We start from the raw sequence: 18,515 nt of genomic DNA on the forward strand, positions 1-18,515 counted from the left end.
ATTTTCCTCACATGCACATAAAAACACATCTTACAACAATTCTTTGGGGAAAAAAAATCCAAAGTCCAGCATCAGTGGGTAAATAAAATATTACCTCCTATAAGCAAACTAATAATAAAAAAAACCCAGACAATCATGCATTCTGCTTTAAAATAAGCTCTTTGTGTACATTGTCCAGAATATAGAGAACCACACAACCAATGAACACATGAAAAATGTGAAGCTGTTAAATGACTCGCATGATATAAAAGGTTCTTGGGTTAAAGAAATGTTGGTGTCGCAATAAAACACAGAACCTGAGATTTTGCGTGTTAGTCCTTAACCGGCTGTATGCTTCTTGCTTCACCAGTGCAGACCTCCGAACGAGGAGATTCCCTTATTACTGTTTTCAATCACACGGTTATTGTAAATTATATGGTGACACATAATGAATGTTGCTAACAATAAAGGCGGGATTTTACTGGTAATTGCTGTCAAGTGGAGTTTGTTGTCATTAACTGTGAAAATAAACATTTAAAAATCTCATAGTGAATATGAGCATCTGCTGCAGTTAATACTACTCCCATTCTCTGCTGTACTGGGTGGCTATGACTAACTTGCTGTAACTCCTACCACACATGCTTGCCAAGAAATTTTTTGGCTTTATTGTTCGGCCAAAGTAGCAGAAAATCGCCTGTCATCCACTTTAAATTCGTAAAAGCCCTCACCCCGAGGCGCAGACCAGGAATCAGCTTAACCTTTCTATAAATCCTGCTCAATCTTATGCAGGGACCCATCGGCATTATGATCCATGCTATAAAATGCAATGAGGAATGGATATGGAATTTCTGAATCCATATAACATTGGCATAGAATTTGGTTTGGCACCTGATGTCAAGCAGAGAGCTACTACCAGGGTCTCCACCCACTAAAGATCTTCCCTGCTGGCTGCTCCTTGTGCATACCATTACACTAAACAGAATGTAATGATTTTGCAAATCTCATAAACCCACTGACACTAGAACATACTAAACATATAAAATGTCTACACTGAGAAAATGCACCATTTAAAACATATGTCAGCTCATTTTGAATTTGATGGCAACAGCATACGTCAAAAAAAGTGCCGGGGGCAACAAAAGGCTGGAAAAGGAAGGGGTAGTAAAAAGAAACAGCTTGACTAATGTTTTAGAACTAATTATGTTCACTGGCAACAGACTGAATATAAAAACAGCATCTTAGAGAGACAAGAGTTGCTCAAAATAAATAATATCGTCAAAAGATTCAGAAAATTTGGAGAAATCTCTGTGCGCAAGGGAAAAGACCAAAAATCTTCAGGCCTTGAGGCAATACTGCATTAACACCAGGCATGACTCTGTCATGTAAATCATTGCATGGGCTCAAAAAACTTCCAGAAGTTATTGTCTTTCAACACAGTTCACCGTACTATGACCAAATGTAGGTTAGAGCTCTATCACGCGATGAAGAAGCCATATGTGAACCAGAAACACCGCTGTCTTCTTCGGGCCAAATCTCATTTAAAATGGACTGAGGTAAAGTGGAAAACTGTTCTGTGGTCAGACAAATTGAAATTGGAAATTATTTTTGGAAAACATTGACCCTCTCTCTTCTGGCTAAGAGAGGGACCACTCGGCTTGAGATCAACACTCAGTTCGAAAACCTGGATCTGTGATGGTACTGAGTAGCATTTGCTCCAATGGAATTGGCAGCTCGTGCATCTGGAAGGGCACCATCAGTGCTGAAAGGTACATACAGATTTTAAAAAAATTACATTCTCCCACCCACACTACGTCTTTTTCAGGGAAGGCCTTGCATATTTCAGCAAAACCACATACTGCAATTATTACAGCAGCATGGCTTCATAGTGGCCTCCGTGCCCGACTGGCCTGCCCGCAGCCCAGACCTTTCACCAGCTGAAAACATTTGATGCATCATGAAATGAAAAAGCAGACGAAGCAGACACAGGACTGTTGAGCAGCTAGAATCCTAAATCAGACAAGAACAGGACGACATTCCTCTCCCAACAGTCCATCAGCTGGTTTCTTCAGCTCCCAGACGTCCATAGCCTGTTGTTAAAAGAAGAGGGGATTCTACGCATCCACGGACCATTCCCAACTTTTTTGAGATGTTGCAGTAACATCAAATTCAAAATAACCTGATATATTCTGTTTTTATTGATACATTAGACAATGTCCCAAGTTTTTCATCACACACACACACACACACACACACACACACACACACACACACACACACAATGGACTATGCAGTTCATTTTCTCCAATTTATTAAACACGCCTCTGCATCAGCCCCCAGCCCACTCAAACAACAGCTAGCCAAGAAAAGTGTTGTTTCCATGCATAACAAAGACTATTGTTTATATCATTCGTCCTGCTGCATGTTGAGAAAATGCCACTTTTTTTTTCCCAAAAGAGCTTTACTGTCCAGTCTTTTCTTGCTTTTAAATTCCAAATAAATAAATAAGTGTTCAACATTAAGTTGTAGGGTTTTTTTAATTATTCGGGTTACATGTGTCCACTGAACTACAGCTTTAATTTCTTTGAGATGAATGAGGAAAAATATCATTTTAATCAGCAGCAAGCTGATAAAAAAATAACTGATCAATGTCTGCACATGTGTCATTTGTAGGCTTAAAGCTCCATTGGCTTTTATTCATTATCAGCCTGGGGCAATTATGTTCATTGCTATGAGTAAACGGTAATACCTGAAGGCCTTATAAAAGAAAGGGGCCCCTAAGTAAACAATGTGACAAATATTTAAAACAAGATTCACCTAAAAGTTTCTTGGACTTCCTAATGACAGCGAGCTAAACAATAACTACAAAGCCTAGAGCAATCCATACCTCACTGATGTGATCCCAGAGGTGCTACACCTGCTTTGTATTTTTTTTTAACCCAGACAGACAGGAGAAGTGTGGACATGCAGTAAAAGTGCAGCCGGCAGACAGTCAAATCTGGAAATTGGCTGCAGAGGGCATTTCCCCCCTACTTTACTACTCATTCATCAGGTTACTGGACTTGACAAGTATAACTCTTGATGAATGTGCTGAATTTCACCTCAACCTGCCTTCGTGATTGTTTCTTAATGGAGAAATAGTAGAGTGGCTGGGAAGTGACTCACAGAGTGTGGATCTTGGACAGGATTTACGGGATCTTGACTCCACGCTCAGTCACTGAGAGGGGGGGGGCTTGTGGGAAAAATGAGACAGAGAAAGGGTGCCTAACAGAAAGAGTGATACTGAGGTGGAAAGAGTACGGTGCTCTGTGTGCACGTCTGTGTGATATGCGAGGATTTGTATAAAGCCTAATGGCGGATGGCTGTGAAGTTTGGGGAAGGGGTGTTGGCTGGCCCCCATGCAGACTTCCTCGCTCAGTCGTGGGGGTCAACAGTGTCTCTGAAAGGAGGCATTGTCCCTCTTTGGGCCTTCTCCTCTCGCGCTAGCAGAGTAAACACTGACTACAGCAGCTGAGCGGGAGAGAGAGCGGAGCAGAGGGATGACCGAGGGGGCCACAGCGAGGATATACGAGGGTGAGGAGGAAGTGGAGGAGGAAGCGTGCTAAAAAGGAGGCTTGTGCATGTCCTCTTTAACAACCCTCGTGACTTACTCCTCTGTATAACCCTTCCACCTGAGTCTTACTCTGCTGACCTTGCTTTGATAAAGTATGAGTATGTGTGTGTTCAGGGGTGAACCTGGGTCGAGACTGGAGGGTGTGAGAAAGACGGCACGGTTACTTATAGGGTGAAATAGTGCAAGGGGGCTTCAGGTCAAAGGAGGGCTATGTGTTTCAACACCCCTGTGCTCTGAGGCTAGGCTCACATGGATCATTGCTGACCCCACTCTGACCGACTGATCTTTACCCTAATCTGATCTGGTGAGGATTGCGTTTCAGCTCAGTCTGCTTGGTCTGATGGTGCAGATACGCGCCAATAACACGCATCAGAAAACATTATAATTGTGCAGTATAAGATGATTATTTTACAGTTTATAAAATCGCATTGTGCAATATTTTGTTGTCACAGTGTGGGTTTCAGAGAGTGAGGGAATGTGTTTGTGTGTGCGTACACATTTTGTGAAACCCCCTCCGAGTTTGGCTGTAACTTAATCTCCCTCCTGCTGTGACCCTGGGAGGTGGTCTGTAGGAGGCAAGCCAGTTCTCCCCGGGGCTCTTTGCTCTCTTTTTTCTCTCCGCTCTCTTATACACACACACACACACACACACACGCGCACGCATGTGCGCACACACACACATACATGCACACGCACACATGTGAAGAGAACACAAAGAGAGCAAAAAAGCATGATGAGAAAGATAGCTTCTAGTGACCGATGGCGTTAAACTAAACAATGCCATTTAAGCCAATATTAAACTGGCAATAAATATATAAGTAAAATCAGAGACGTCATTTACACATATTTCAAAATACCATTATGAATATATTTGAGCGAATACAGCTTTATTTAAAACAATTTCATTCGTAATTAAAAAAAGATTTAACATTAACACATATAAAGTGCAAACGTTTAGCCACCACGCATTTCTTGCCACTTTGCTTCCAAGTTTCCAGACGTTATTGTAGTTTTGTAAGTGGTCTTGAGGAATAGTTCTCTAGGCTTTCTGAAGTTCCTTTGAAGTTTTGTCATAGCTGTCACGAAAACACAAAATGCCAAATATGACACAGTTTCATGGGCATGAAAGGTTTTTTTTAAACAACCAAAAAGGTGATTCCCAAAGAGCTATTAGCCAAAAGGTTGGCATAACTTGGAGTGGTGTGTAGCGCAATCTTGTCCTAAAAAAAAGCAAACTATCTAGAGCAGTATCTGAAAGTCATTTCCTTAGGAAATTGAAAAAAACCCCAATGACACAGGACCTGAGAGATGCATCTGGTCCTTGTGTTGATTCAACTACTGTTCACCGAAGCCCCATCAGAAATGGTCTCAGTGGAAGAGTCAAGAAGCCATTCTTAAGGAAGGGAAACAGGGAGGAAAAACACGGTGAAGGCTCTGTCATAGTTTGGAGCTGCATTTCAGTCAGTGGTGTTGAGGATATTGTTAAAATTGCTGAAACTATGAAAAGTACCGTCAGAGTTTGATCGACCGTGCAGTAGCATCTGGAAAGCATCTGACTGGGAATGGCTTTATTTTTTGCATGACAATGATCCCCAACACACTCCCAATGCAGTAAAAGCCTACCTGGATTTAAAAGAAGAAGAATCACACACACTCACACACACAATGGCTTCCCCAGAGCCTGGACCTCAACATTATTAAAGCAACGTGAGATCATCTTAGCAGAGAATGGAACAAAAGGCGGCCAACATCCAAAGAATGAATGTCCTTCAAGAAGCCTGGAGAACTAGTCCTGCAAACGACTTAAAGAAATTACAATGAAGCTTGGCTGAGAGAGTTCAGGCTGTTTTGTAGAATAAAGATGATTTTACCAAATACTGACTTTCAAACTCATTAGAACTATAAGCACAAATATACTGCATTTCCATGTATGTTTGCACTTGTTTGTTGAATAAATTGCTGCACTTATTTTCTTAGCAAAACATAAATAAATGATGAGTGCTTCAAGACTTTAGCACAGCACTATGTCTATAGATTAGAATGGAATAGATTATTTGAAGATGCACGTGGAAGAGTATGCATGCAGTAAGGAGTCTTCTTATGTGTATGCGCATATATCAGTTGATAGAACATAATCAGAGCCAGTATAGTCCACTCAGAAATCCAAAAACTTTTTAGAGCACGGTGTGGTTAAATCACATTTTAAACAGAACAATTATGGGGTTAGTGAGACCTAAATGTGGACTTTCTGCCATCACAAAGCAAACACAACGGCTGCCTGGCACATTTAATGAACTAAAGGTCAGTAACTCTCTTAGTAAATGTGTTTCTAGGTTTTCTGTGGCTTGGCGCTGATGTGTAGCGACCCACAGCTGCGGCACCAGTCATGTTGAAACCTGCAGGACTTTATATCCAACAGGTGAGGGTGTGGTGTGACCTCTGACCCCTGTTCAACATCTGTGACCCAGGCCTAGAGGAAATAAACAATACCCTCACATTTTCAAGCAAACGAGCGCAGTACTCTAAACAACTGTGACTCCAATCTGCAGTTTTCCTCAAGAGTCAGATTTACATGGATTCGTGTCAAAGGTGAGATCAATTCGAGAAGGATGCGACAAAGGCGTTTTCGTTCATCATCAGCTGAGCCGCGTTAAAGGCCGATGATTCGAATCTTTGCATTTAGAGACGCACGAAAAACAGACCCAAAAATGGTCACTCTTTCCCTCACACTTGTCTCATCGCCGACGTTGCTCGAAGTAATAACCGCAAGTGACCCCACCTCTGCTGACACATACACCCCCCCCCCTCCCTCGTTTAAGCCCCTGATGGATCACTCAACACACAAACACACACACAGGAGAGGGTTTTTTTCCCCTGCTTCTGTCCTCTTCAGCCAGCCACCTCCTCAAACAGGAAACCTCAGTTTCCACTCCTCCTCCTACTCCTCTGGGCCCCATATTCCCCTTTTCTTCTTATATTTATTTCTTCATTATTTGCTTTTTTTGCTCTTCTTACGTTTACTGCTTCGTTATCCCTTTATGTTAATATTCCACCTTCACTCTTATCACATTTAATGTTATGTTTTATGCTCTAGCTTCTGTGAAGCACTTTGTGATAGTATCTTGAAAGGTGCTATATAAATAAAATTTTACTTTACTTTACTTACATTCCTCTGATTGAATACTACACAAGATTCTGCTTTAAATACTGCAAAGCCAATTCCTGTATTAAAACATTTTATTTAAAAAAACATATGCATAATAAGGATTTCAAAAAGTTTTGCTGGTGTCTCCAATTTTTCATACTTTTCCTTCAAACCTTTACCTCTTGTCTTTGACTCTACTGCAAAAAGGCACATAGGATCTTACACAGGATTATGTAATAGCAGCAAGCATGGAGCCACAAGGGAAGGGCTATTGAGGAAAAACTATTTTTGCTGGAGTCACAGTGGCTGGAATATATATGGGGGGGGGGCACACATGTGTTAACATGCTTCAGGGAAGAATAAGCACAAAATTGCCACTTGCTCTTTTGAGGGTTTTAAAAAGACATTAGGCATATATCATCAACAAATAAAAGACAGGGAAGAGATAAAAGGTGCTGAGATAGAGAAGAAGAAAGAGGCCCGAGACACAACAGAGCAGAGGCGAAAAGAGCAAGGGAAAGAAAGAAGGAGAAAAGGAAGGGATAGATGGAGTGAAGGAGGGAGAGGGTGCAACAGGAAACTTCTCAGCGAGCTACTGATGGCCTCCAGCCAGAGCATTCAGACACTCAGGAATTCCAGGCAGAAGGCAGGGAGGGAGGGAAGGTGCCAGGAGGGAGGGAGGCACTGAACGAGGAGGGCGGGTCGCACTTGTGGTTTGTTGTCAAAAGGGGACTGCTACAACAGAAGGGACGAGCACACACTTACAGTGGTGTTTCTTGTGATGTAAAGCTTTTGGTTAGTAAAAGCATTTTTTTCTTTATCACTGCAGTGTAAACTTGACTTATAATTTCACTGTACAGCAGTTGCACAAAGTTGTGATCACTATAAAGAAATGCAATACCATCTATTATATAAGTATTTTCTGCTCTTCTCTGTTTTGCATTATAATAATTCTTATTTCTTTAGCAATACAGCTGCTGGTGAGACACCAACTTTTATAAACATTAATAATTTGGTCGTTTATTTAGCAATCCAACTGAGGTTGCAAAAGGGGAATGTGGCATATAAATATATATAGAGAGATATAATAATAATAGCCAGTATTGGGAAATGGTGGCTGGGTGGTGCTTAGCACTGTTGCCTTACAAGAAGAAGGTTGTGGTTTGCATCCAAGGTGGAGCCTTTCTCAGTCAAGTTTGGAGGTTATCCCCGTCTCTGGGTTCTCTTCCAGTTGTCTGCTTCCTCCCACAGTCCAAAGACAAGCATTGGTTTGGGTTAACTAGTGATTTTAAATTGGCTGTAGGTGTAAATGGCCGTTTCTCTCTGTCTGTGTTAGGCCTACAACCTGTCCAAGGGTGCAGCTTGTCTCTTACCTGCTCCCCCAGTTATTTGATCCCTTAGAGGAAACTACCAGGTATTTACAGTAGTTTCATGTTACAGACTTGCACTTTAGACCTGTAGGATATGCACTAATGATGTTTATATGCACTCATAATGCCTGGGGTAAATTTAGAAAGTGTGTTATTATCACATAGTTTATCCACTAGAGAGGTTTTGATGTCAATGTTTATAATCGCTTTAATCTCTGATTTATTCCCCATAGATGTACAGAATCTGTGGGATAACAGCAGCTTTATGGTTTCCATTTGTAGTCTGATTAGAATTGGTCAAATACATTTCATGGCTTATTCAGGCGGAAAGTCCGGTATAGAGAAAAAGTGGAGCACATTAGAGGGATTTTTTAATTTCATTTCATCTACCGTATTTATTTGTTTTTACAGTGAAAGTGTAAGGTCTTGCCCCCTGACATGAGTTATCTGTTACTAGAAGCTATGGGTTGATGTGCTGTGTATGTTTAATTTGAATCAACACACTCCACCAGGCTGCGTATGGAGCAGTAACAGCACTCAGACCAGACCTGACAACAAAGCAGCAATTCCACTTAGTCTGCCATATAGTGAGATTAGGCCTCGAATGATCTATAAAAAGCCATTTGACTGAGATTTCACAATGTGTCTGTAAGCCTTATGGCCCGCTAAACCAGGGATTGTGGCAGTCTTGGTTAGGTGAGGAGTGATGAGAGTGGGTGAATAGATGGAAAGAGAATAGAGGTATGTTAAAAAAGTATATAGAACTGCTTTAATTTGCCAGTTACTCTTGTATCAGTGTCTCACAATATTATGTATGTTTTTTTTTTTTATGTAGTAAGATGGAAAAAATAAAGGAAGAGGCAGGTAAAGCAGGAGACAACTGCTACATATTGGCGCGAGGCTAGGAACCTTCCTACCCGGCTATAGTTCATGAGCTGTTGTATGACATGAACTGTACGTGACTGTGAGCCCACGTGTAGCAGCATGTGTTTTGAGTCACTGGATTGTTTTTCTCCCACCTATTCCCCATTCACAATCAGATGGGCCACATAAGGTTTTAATTAACAGTTTAAATGTATATCGTAGCATCAGGACAGCAATCAGTGCTAACGAGCTAACCCCCCCCAACGAGGACATCTACTCTGGCTGTTTGATGAATGTTTAAGCGTTGAACCCATCCGACGCTAATGCTTAAGGCACTTCACACAGCGGTACCGCAGGCTTTGAAGAGGGGTGAGTAATCTTACAATAACGCGGGGCATTTCACAACATTTGGCATCTGGTGATGCACCAGTGGGGCAATAGCAACCAGTGAACTCAGCTCTACTGCCATCCATGAGAAGAGAAGAGAAGAGAAGAGAAGAGAAGAGAAGAGAAGAGAAGAGAAGAGAATATCTGATTGGCATCCCCACCCAGGCTTACTTTGACCTCCACAGTAACTCTGCTGGGCCCGTCTCCCCTCTGCAGCCTACCGACTGCATTCCCTCCAGCCCTCACTCCTCATCTCTCATCTTTGCTCTCACATACTTCCACATAAACAAAACATGCCTCATCTCCATTCCCTCTTGACTCGCTCTTCACTTTTTACATCTATATACTCAGCGTCTGTCATCGCTCTCTCCCCTTCTTTTCCCTCTCCTTTGTTGACTTCTCTCACGACTCTTTATCTCTCTTTTCCCTGCCCCCCCCCAGTCCATTCCTGTGGCCGCTCCCCACAGGCAGTGATGCAATCCTCTGACTCCTGCGCGCAATCACAGGGTCTGGAGTTGGAGCACCAGCCAAGCAGGGGCGTCACCACACCACACTCAGTAGGAAAGCAACGGCGGAGGAAAGAAGGGAGGTGGGGAGACGAAAGAAAGGAAGGAATGAAGCCAATGAGAGAGGAAGTTAAAACAGCCCGACACTGTGTGAGCTCTGGGTGATAGAAGAAGAAAAGAAAAAAACAGCTATGATAAAAGTGAGCATTTATGTTTCCCAAAGCAAAAGTTTGGGTGATTTTTTTCTTGCGTGCGTTCAGCTGTGTATCCTCTTTCGAGCACACTAAATTACATCTACTGAAGGAACTTCTGAAATTATTTAATTTATCAAACATCGGGACTCTCCACCCCCACACCCATCCTCACATCAGCCTACTAACCAGCTGCGGCTGTTTTGCTGGGATTTACTGAAAAGGGTCTGTATTTCGGAAGTGACGGTTCTTTGCTACTCCCACACTAGATGCTGTCATTCCAGCTGACTCACACAAACATTAGCATTATTCTAACAGCCAGACGTGCGATATGACATTTAAGCGAAGGAGCGAATTTCATTGTTTGATATGGAGGTCTGCATTTCTCTCAAAGTAAACCTCCTTTCCTCTTCATTTCCTTGGTGGGGCAGTGCAGATGAAATATGTTAATACTATGTATATACAACAGACGTGGAGTGAAATTCTTTCCACTAAAAGTCTGAATCGTATAGCACTTTTAAGTAACTAAAAAGATTTAAACTTATGTTATGAATTTAAAAAAATGATTCCACGAGCGCGTGGACCCACCTCTGCTTTACCAACTGTGCCGAGGCAGACCTCCCCTAAAGGCAGCAGAAATGAGCGCAAGGTCAGGATAGGAATGCAAAGCACTGGCACCTGCCTAAATCTTTAAATTACCAGGTTGTCTCAGCAACACACACACACACACACACACACACACAAGCTATTGTTGACCACTCCCTAAAACCCAGCTCAGGATTTAAGCCTAAAGAGAAATGACTTCAGCTCAAAGCCAACAGGTGTGTACACTAAAATTTGAGGATGTATGAAAGTATATACTTAAATTACGATGAGAGCTTTAAACTCTTTTCAAAACATCTCAGAGTGCATAAAACGTCTTCAGCTGAACTCTCAACGGGACAAGTTATTTTCTCACTGGTAACATCCCAGAATAAAGCATCTGAGTAAGAAAGCATGGGAAAGTCAGAGAACCCCCTCTTTCCCTTTCTCCTCTACAAAGTTCAAAACAGTCTGAGGGCATTAGGGTTGATACTTATAGAAACTGAGGCACATTAAGAAGAACTGAATTACTTTTAGCACCGGTGGATCTGTCCCTGTGGTCTATTGATTCGGTGACAACATCAAGGATTGGGGTGCGAATTATAGTATGCATCCACACAGTGCGGGCACACACAGACATACCGACTGTCCGGCTCTTGGGTACGAACCCATGCACGAGTGAGCTGCATGCTTAGCTGTGTGCTGTGGAGTTCAGACCAGTTCAGAGCGCTGTGGTACCGCTCCAGCTTTTGGGAGGGGTTCGTCTGTCTCACAGTCATTTCCTGGACGGGAATATTATAGCACCACACGCATGAGAAACAAACCCCTTTCTTTTTACACACTGACTCCAGCCACTTTCATTTGCTTGCAACTCAATAGAGAAATCCCTGGGAAGTAGGTCTTCTTATTCAATAGCCTCGGTAATATGATTCCAACAACAACTTTATGCAACGCGGCCTCCTGTAGGCTCGAGGCGAGGCACGGAGTCGGTGGGCGCTCTCTTTATTTTGCAGGCTTACGTCTGCTGCACCTTTAACTTTTAAACTCCTTCACCCCTGTCGCTTTCTCTCAAGCGGGGCTGGGCGACACCTGTGCACCAACTGTACTGAATGGCAATAACAAAGAAGGCGGGGCACGGGCCCAGATGTGCTCTGGGAGTGTCTCCACTGGTGCGGCTTTGTTAGCATGTGGGTCTATACGTGTGCACGAATGTGTTCATGTACAAAGAGGAGGGACAGAAGAGGGGCTTTGCTTTCTAAGCCAAAGCATAATGAAAAGGGAGGAAAACAGGAAGAGGGAGAAATGCACAACAGCAGAGAGCAATTAGTAGACTAAGTGACGTGATGCATGTTTTCATGTTATGGACAGCAGCAGGACTGTTGTGGAGCTCCTGCTTCTTTAAATCTCGGTGTACCCCCAACTCCCAGACTGTCTGCTATACCTCCATTTTAGCCCTTCTTCGTCCCTCTCCAGTGATCGCACGTATACATGTAGGCACAAAGCTTGTGTTGTCTTTTCCTTGTGAGGCTCTGCCAACTTAATGGCAGCCCTGTGTTCTCCCTCCTCACATGGAGCGCCTGTTTTCTCTGAATAACCCGCCGCCCCATGTCTCCTCCCACCATGGCTGGCAATATGACAAGGTCAATATGACAGTCTTTTCTCTCCCTCTCTCTTTTTCTACCTTTGTCTCCCACCCCTCTCCTTTTTTCTCTGTATTTCTGTGTTCTAGCTCAACTGGTGACAGGCTCCACCCTGCAGCTTTCATCTTTTTTTCCCTTTTTTTTTTTTTGAAGCTCCATCCAAGAGTGGGAAGCAGGGAAAAAGAGAGCAGAGAGACAGATGCAAAGGGACAGATGGAGGGTGACTGAGATGGCGACAGACAGAGTTGAGCATAATGCTGTAAAATGGAACAGCACTAAACTCTCGATTTAAATTTGTTGACGCGTCCAAGTCGTGCAATCAGTTGGAGCTGAGCGTCAGAAAGATCTGGTGCCGATTCCTCCTCTCGTTTTGGCGAAACGAAAGATCGAACGGCGAAGAACCAAATAAACGTGTTGTGGAACAAACCGCACATCGGCAGCCTGAGAAAGAGTCTCAGTTAGAGCTGAAGGTCAAGAAAATAGCCATGCTCTTGCATCTGAATCAATACCAACACTTTAGAATCAGATAAGGAATGGCAAAGTCAACTATGACTGACAGCACCGATTATTAAAGACACGAGCAAACAAAGAGCGAGTACGCGGCTTTCAGATGGCGACCATCAATAGTTAAGATGGCCACTGAAGCCAATTCACTTTTAGCGAGCAAATAAAAACAGTGAGGCTGTTTCACAGAAGCGTCTGAGGTCAGAATTAGTCTCAAAAAGCAGCCTCAAACTTAAAACATTCCCAAATTACATAAGGCTCCCTGGTAAGAGGGGGAAAAAAGGGAAAACAACCACGGTACATATGAATTAAATTAGTGCTGGCAACATCTCCACAACACCACAGAGAAGGTACAAACACTAAGAGGCCAAACTTTCCCCCCCTCTAACTCTTTCTCTTTTACTGCATGTATAAGATGGAGAATGTCTTATGTAATGTACACGAAGCTGGGAGCTCATGGAAAGTGGGAGACAAAAAACGTGAGGGAAGGACGGAGGAAGAGAAGGGAATAGAAGCCGAGTTGAACGCGAGGAGGAAATGGCGTCTCAGGGAATTAGGGATGGAGGGGAAGAGGGTGGTAGGAGGGAGGGGGGTGAAGGGGGCAAAGTCTGGAAGCTAGCTGACAGGATTGGATATGCCCAGACAGAGAGCCAGGCCCAGGCCCAGACTTGAGAGCCTTATGTGAATCTCAGAAATGCCTCACCCATCTCTCTCCCTCACCCCCTTCTCTTAAAAAGAAAAAAAAAAAGAAACCCTCACAATTCCTCCCTTCCCAGTCCGATACTCCTCAGCCATACTCACGGGCAGAGCTCCTCCCTTTCTTTTCTCCTCAAACAAGCAAACACACAAAGTCAAACTGGACTGCTGTAGTGCCCCTGAGTACATACGACAGAATCCAGGGTGTTGACTGAGCAAGTAAATAATAACATAAACCAACTGCGGCTCCACTTCAACCACAATACTTTGGGTATATTACTGTACAACTGGCAGATCCCTTAACTCAGCTCTCTGATCCCTTAAAGGGTCAAACTAGATCTACTTTTACTTTCATTTGCAAGTTAAACAGTAACAATGAAGCTGGAAATGGATCAAAAGTACAAAAAGTAAAAAGGAAAGGAGAATAAAAGGGGAAAAAAAGAGAGCGTCTTCCTCTAAAATCTCCCATGTCTTAGCTCTCTTTCTCTATCTTTGCTCATCAGCAGTGCCCTGCCCCAGACATGGTCTGCATATTGTCTGCAAGGCTTTGCGAGCTGAAATTCTCTCATGATAGAAATACTGAGCAGGGAGTGCAGAAGGCGCTTTAAAGAGAATGGGAAGAGGTAGGGCGGGGTGGTTGGAGTGAAGCACTGAGTTGTCTGTGTTTATTTTGGAAATGCAGGACTGCACACTTGCAGCAGAGGAACTGACCCTAAACTTCACCGTGGCAGATCCTCACAGAAAAAGCCAAACCCGAGCACTCATTTAGGATGTCCCACACAGGTGATTTAAGAAAAGGGTAGACCATATATCCCCTCGGGGCAGGGGCCTGAGGGGTAGTTTAACCCACCCTGGGGACACAGGAATGGTCTGCTCGAGGAGGAAGCAGTGAGGCCGTGAGGTGATTAGTGGTTACAGTTTAACTGGAGAAAAATGCACGGTGCGTGAGCCCCAGCCAGCCTGGGAGCAAAGCGGTATGCACTGGTCTTTTTCAGTTTTCAAACTAGAATGAGTCAAGTCACTGTATGCACTTTGTCTATTCTTAATGCATGGGTCCAAGAGTGTGACCCATACAGACACATCAGTCTGCAGCGCTCCAAAATATGTCTGTGTCATTCAGCAAGCACGTGGCAATGATTAAGAATAAAAGATTTGATTTGTCTGGAAGTGATTTACTATTATTTACAAGTTTATCTACATTCAGGTATTGAGATTTACATGGAAGTAGCCTCCAGGTCACAATGTTCAGCTTGAGGCTACAAGAGAGGACTTTACTAACCAGTGGATGATGCCAAAGTGGTTTTATCCACCCTTTATGTACAGCTAGTGGTAAGCAATTGAATGATTACATTGCCTTAGCGTTTTGGCAATAATTTAATTAATTAATGAGAACAGGCAACTCATTCATTGCGACTTATCTTCAAATAGGCACAGCTTTCTTAGAAATGTATCCAAAAACTGACCATCCTCTCTTCTCCGCCTAGCTTCAGTACAAAGACATTTCTTCTGGCACAACACTTGCATCTCCTCGATCACTGGTAACGAGCTTGAATGCACGACCCCGCCAAACGCGTTCGAGACGTGACATTTCCCTAATGCATGAAGCACGAGGCTGTTCATCTGATTAGCGTTAACTCTCTACAAATGCAAACCCCAGAAAGGACAGGCTCTGCCATGGGAAATCTCAAGTGCTGCAGCTCTTATCCCTGGGAAGATAAACGCAAGTGTGTATCAGGTGCCTTGTTTTCACTGCATGCTGCCTCATTCACTGACCACTGTAATCCTCCCTCCCCTGCTGCTGAGTTGCCTTTCAGCTCGCCTGTAATCCCTAGCAGCTACGGAGCCCCACTGTGATATTAATTCGAACACTCAACTTGGCTTTACCAAGCAGGTTTGTGCAACTTACATCCCACCCACTTACTGGTAGCAATCCTTGCCCTCCGCACAGTGTTTTTTTCCCCTCTTAAGTGGCAAACATATTGTTGTGGTTTTACATGAAACTGTGAAAAAAAACAACTTGCTTCTGCCACCTTTTAGACTTTAGATGAGGATTTCTTTGGCGGAAATGCAAAAAGCACAATGTAACAATCAAATCTATGGTGTCCATTTGTATTGGGCCTCATTTAAGGTATTAAGCACAAGTGCACCCTGGGTTCCCACCATCTCTCTAGCACAAACTTCGTGGTAATGCTGACGCAGGAGTACGCCTTTGAGTTCCACCTTTTCCACCATAAAACAGCTGCCGTTCCCTCACAGTTTGGACCAAAACTGAATGATGTCACGGTTGCGGTGCAATCTCAAGACACATGGAAAATTGAGGAGGGGGTGAATACCACACCCATGATCTGATTTTAGAGACTGGCACGGTGGACAGCCTTAATAGTACATATCCTCTGAGGAACCAACTACAGCAGCCAAAGGCTGTCAGACCTATAACTCTGGCTAGCACTCGGTGCAAGTTGTTGCTCCCAGCAGCAGTCCAGTTCCCTACATATGGCCAAGTATGAATTAAGGGAAGGAAAAGGAAATATACAGCAAGAAAATTACACACACACATCCTGTGAGCGTGGAATGCCACCACAAAGACGCACAGCTGGAGCTCTGTGGACATCTGGCTTTATGGTGGAGATGAGAGACTTTTCTCTGCAATGACTAAATGTTGTGGGAGAGAGTCGTTGCCTGAATAGCGATGGTGATAAATGCCTTTCCGTCTGACCACAGTCTTTCTCTCGGATGGATGTTATGGTTGACCTGCGGCTGAACTGATCATCAGCTGACTGGATAAACAATGCAGCCAGTGGCCTGTGGATGTGAGGAGCACCTGTGCTCACAGTTCTGAAAAGGTTTATGGATTACATAGTGGGGGCCTCAGGGAGGGAGCAAAAGGAGTCTCTCCCTGTGCAGACAGCCTCCACGGCCTCTTTCGCTCCTTCCCCACATTCTTTGAGAGAGGTCCAGTGGGCCTGTGGCCAGACCTCCTCTCTCCACATGCTGCCTGTGTGACGGTTTTTCTCATGCACCAACACACTATATTGTTCACAGAACACCTCACAGTCACCTTGGAAATATACAGTCATCCAGCTCTTATCCCAGCCCCTGAGTGTGCCTCGTTCTGCTTGTGGCCTAATGCGTTTTAATGATCAGGCCTTATTACCCTCCAGCGTAGGCCTTGTTAGGTCTGCCTTGGCAGGGCAGAGCTCGGCTCTCTCTCTCTCCTGGCATCTTCTGGAACAATGGGACCAGGGGAGGCAGCCAATGGGGAGAAGGTCCATCCCAGGCCCAGTCCCAGTGTGCACACAATTAGGCTTAGGAACAGTGGAATTGCTTAATTGGAGGAAAATAGCGCTTTATCTAGGTTTCTCTGCCAGGGCTCATCCTTGCCCCCCTGTGCTACATGCTTGGTCTCATCTAACTCAGAACTGGATGGAAAAAAATGACACAATGGCAGGCATATAAAAAGACCTTAAGGTCATAGTTATGGGCAAAATATTCCATTTAATCACAGCACATTTTATACCCAGTTGCAGCAAGATGAAAAGTTTAAGTGAGAAAATAAGTTTAAAAAAAAAAAAGAAGTATTTTCTCATCTTCGTTATTTACCAATAACAAACATCACCGGTTTACGTATCACTCACAAGCATGGAGACGTTGAACTCTCTATCAGATGCGGTGGCAAACATCAGAGAGCTTCTATCAGGGAGGCTCTGTCTTGCACAACAGCTGGCTGAGCGGTGATGCATGCCTCTATATAGGGCGAGATTTGTGACACTGCTCTAAAAATGTCTCTCTCGGGGTCTGTGGAGAGGGATGCTGGATTAAGAACGGATGCAGACACGCGGAAAAGGTCGGTGACGCGGTTTGTGGGTGAAATGGCACAAAACCCGGCGATGGCACGCTCGCCTCCACCGGCCTGTTGGCTGTGACAGAGCGGGGAGTCCTGGCTGCAGGATTTTCGGCGCACCGCTGGAGAGAGTCCCCGAAAATAGGTCACTGCCCTGTTTGAACTCGCGCAAATTTTCCTCACAAAGCAGGAGCGCACTCACACCAGCGTGACCACGCAAGACAAGTGGGCACAACACACAGAACTGACGTCTCAGATAGGGTTGCCTTTGGCTTACCTTGAAGCGAGAATGCCGTGGATGTGGTCGAGATATCTCCGGCTTGGTCCCGATCTCTGCTGTGCAAACTTCGCACGCAAAGTCCCGTGGCTCTAACGGCGTCTGTGTCAAGAAGACCCCTCGTCAGTTTGTTGCTTTTTCTACGTTAAAAACGAAATAAACAGCTGTCATGTCTTGGGAAAATAGAACTAGGTGTCTGGAGAGGCGGTCCGTTTGCAGACCATTGTCAGGATTATTTCTAAGCATTGAAAAGCAAACATAAGCCTTAAAACGCAGCGTGTGTGACAGCTGCCCGTTTAAATAAAGGCTTGTCTACGAGGATGACAGCCTTGTCTGTGGTCGTGGGGTGATATTTTGCATGTTATCCCGACACTGGAAACCCGTCAAAAAAGTGCAAACACCCAGAGATCCTTAGCATGAACTGTTCCCGCTGAGGAAAAAACAACGAAGACCACTTGCTTGTGCTGTGCATCAAAAGCGCATAGGTGATTTCTTCCTAAATTCAAAGCGCATCGCTTAATGGCAACGCTGGTCAAGTACAGGGGTTCCTATGGGTGGTCTTGCTTCTCCAAAGAGGGGGCGGGGGTGAAGGGGTGGGAGGGCACCAAGTGGTGGTGGTGGATAGGATAGATAGGGCGGGTTGGCGACGGGATGTGGGGTAGAGGGAGAGGATCGTCTCTAGCTTCTTCGGTGCTTTTCCAGATGCAGAGGTAGGGCTGTTTTTTGGTTTCTTTTCGCGCAGTGATCCCCGTGTGTCTTCTGCCTGATTTTTTTTCTCTCTCCTCCCTCTCCGCACTCGGGGAGACGCTGAGTGCTGATGGAAGTCTCCCCCACGACCGTCTGACGCGCACAGACAGCCGCCCGGAGCCCAGCCAGCCCGTCAGGACCAGCCCAGAGTCTGCCAGCTCAGCGCATGCTTACTG

General features: G+C 44.4%; 1 protein-coding gene across 2 annotated transcripts in view; it reads right to left on the minus strand.

Annotated features, from left to right (window-relative positions):
• glis2b (GLIS family zinc finger 2b) overlaps positions 1–18,463 on the minus strand; it is a 29,602-nt gene extending 11,139 nt beyond the window's left edge. The window contains exons 1-2 of one of the 2 annotated variants that reach the window (XM_040049920.1): positions 18,052–18,463; positions 17,593–17,694 (exon numbers count right to left, since the gene is read on the minus strand). In XM_040049920.1, the coding sequence (XP_039905854.1) occupies positions 17,593–17,694; positions 18,052–18,064 (115 nt within the window). In that variant the 5' untranslated portion in view covers positions 18,065–18,463. The remainder of the gene's footprint in view (positions 1–17,592; positions 17,695–18,051) is intronic. The other variant, XM_040049915.1, reaches the window with a different exon arrangement.
• Between the last annotated feature and the right edge of the window lie 52 nt (positions 18,464–18,515).

This window comes from Simochromis diagramma, unplaced genomic scaffold, assembly GCF_900408965.1.
Source record: "Simochromis diagramma unplaced genomic scaffold, fSimDia1.1 OVJJ01000321.1, whole genome shotgun sequence".
NCBI lineage: Eukaryota > Metazoa > Chordata > Actinopteri > Cichliformes > Cichlidae > Simochromis > Simochromis diagramma.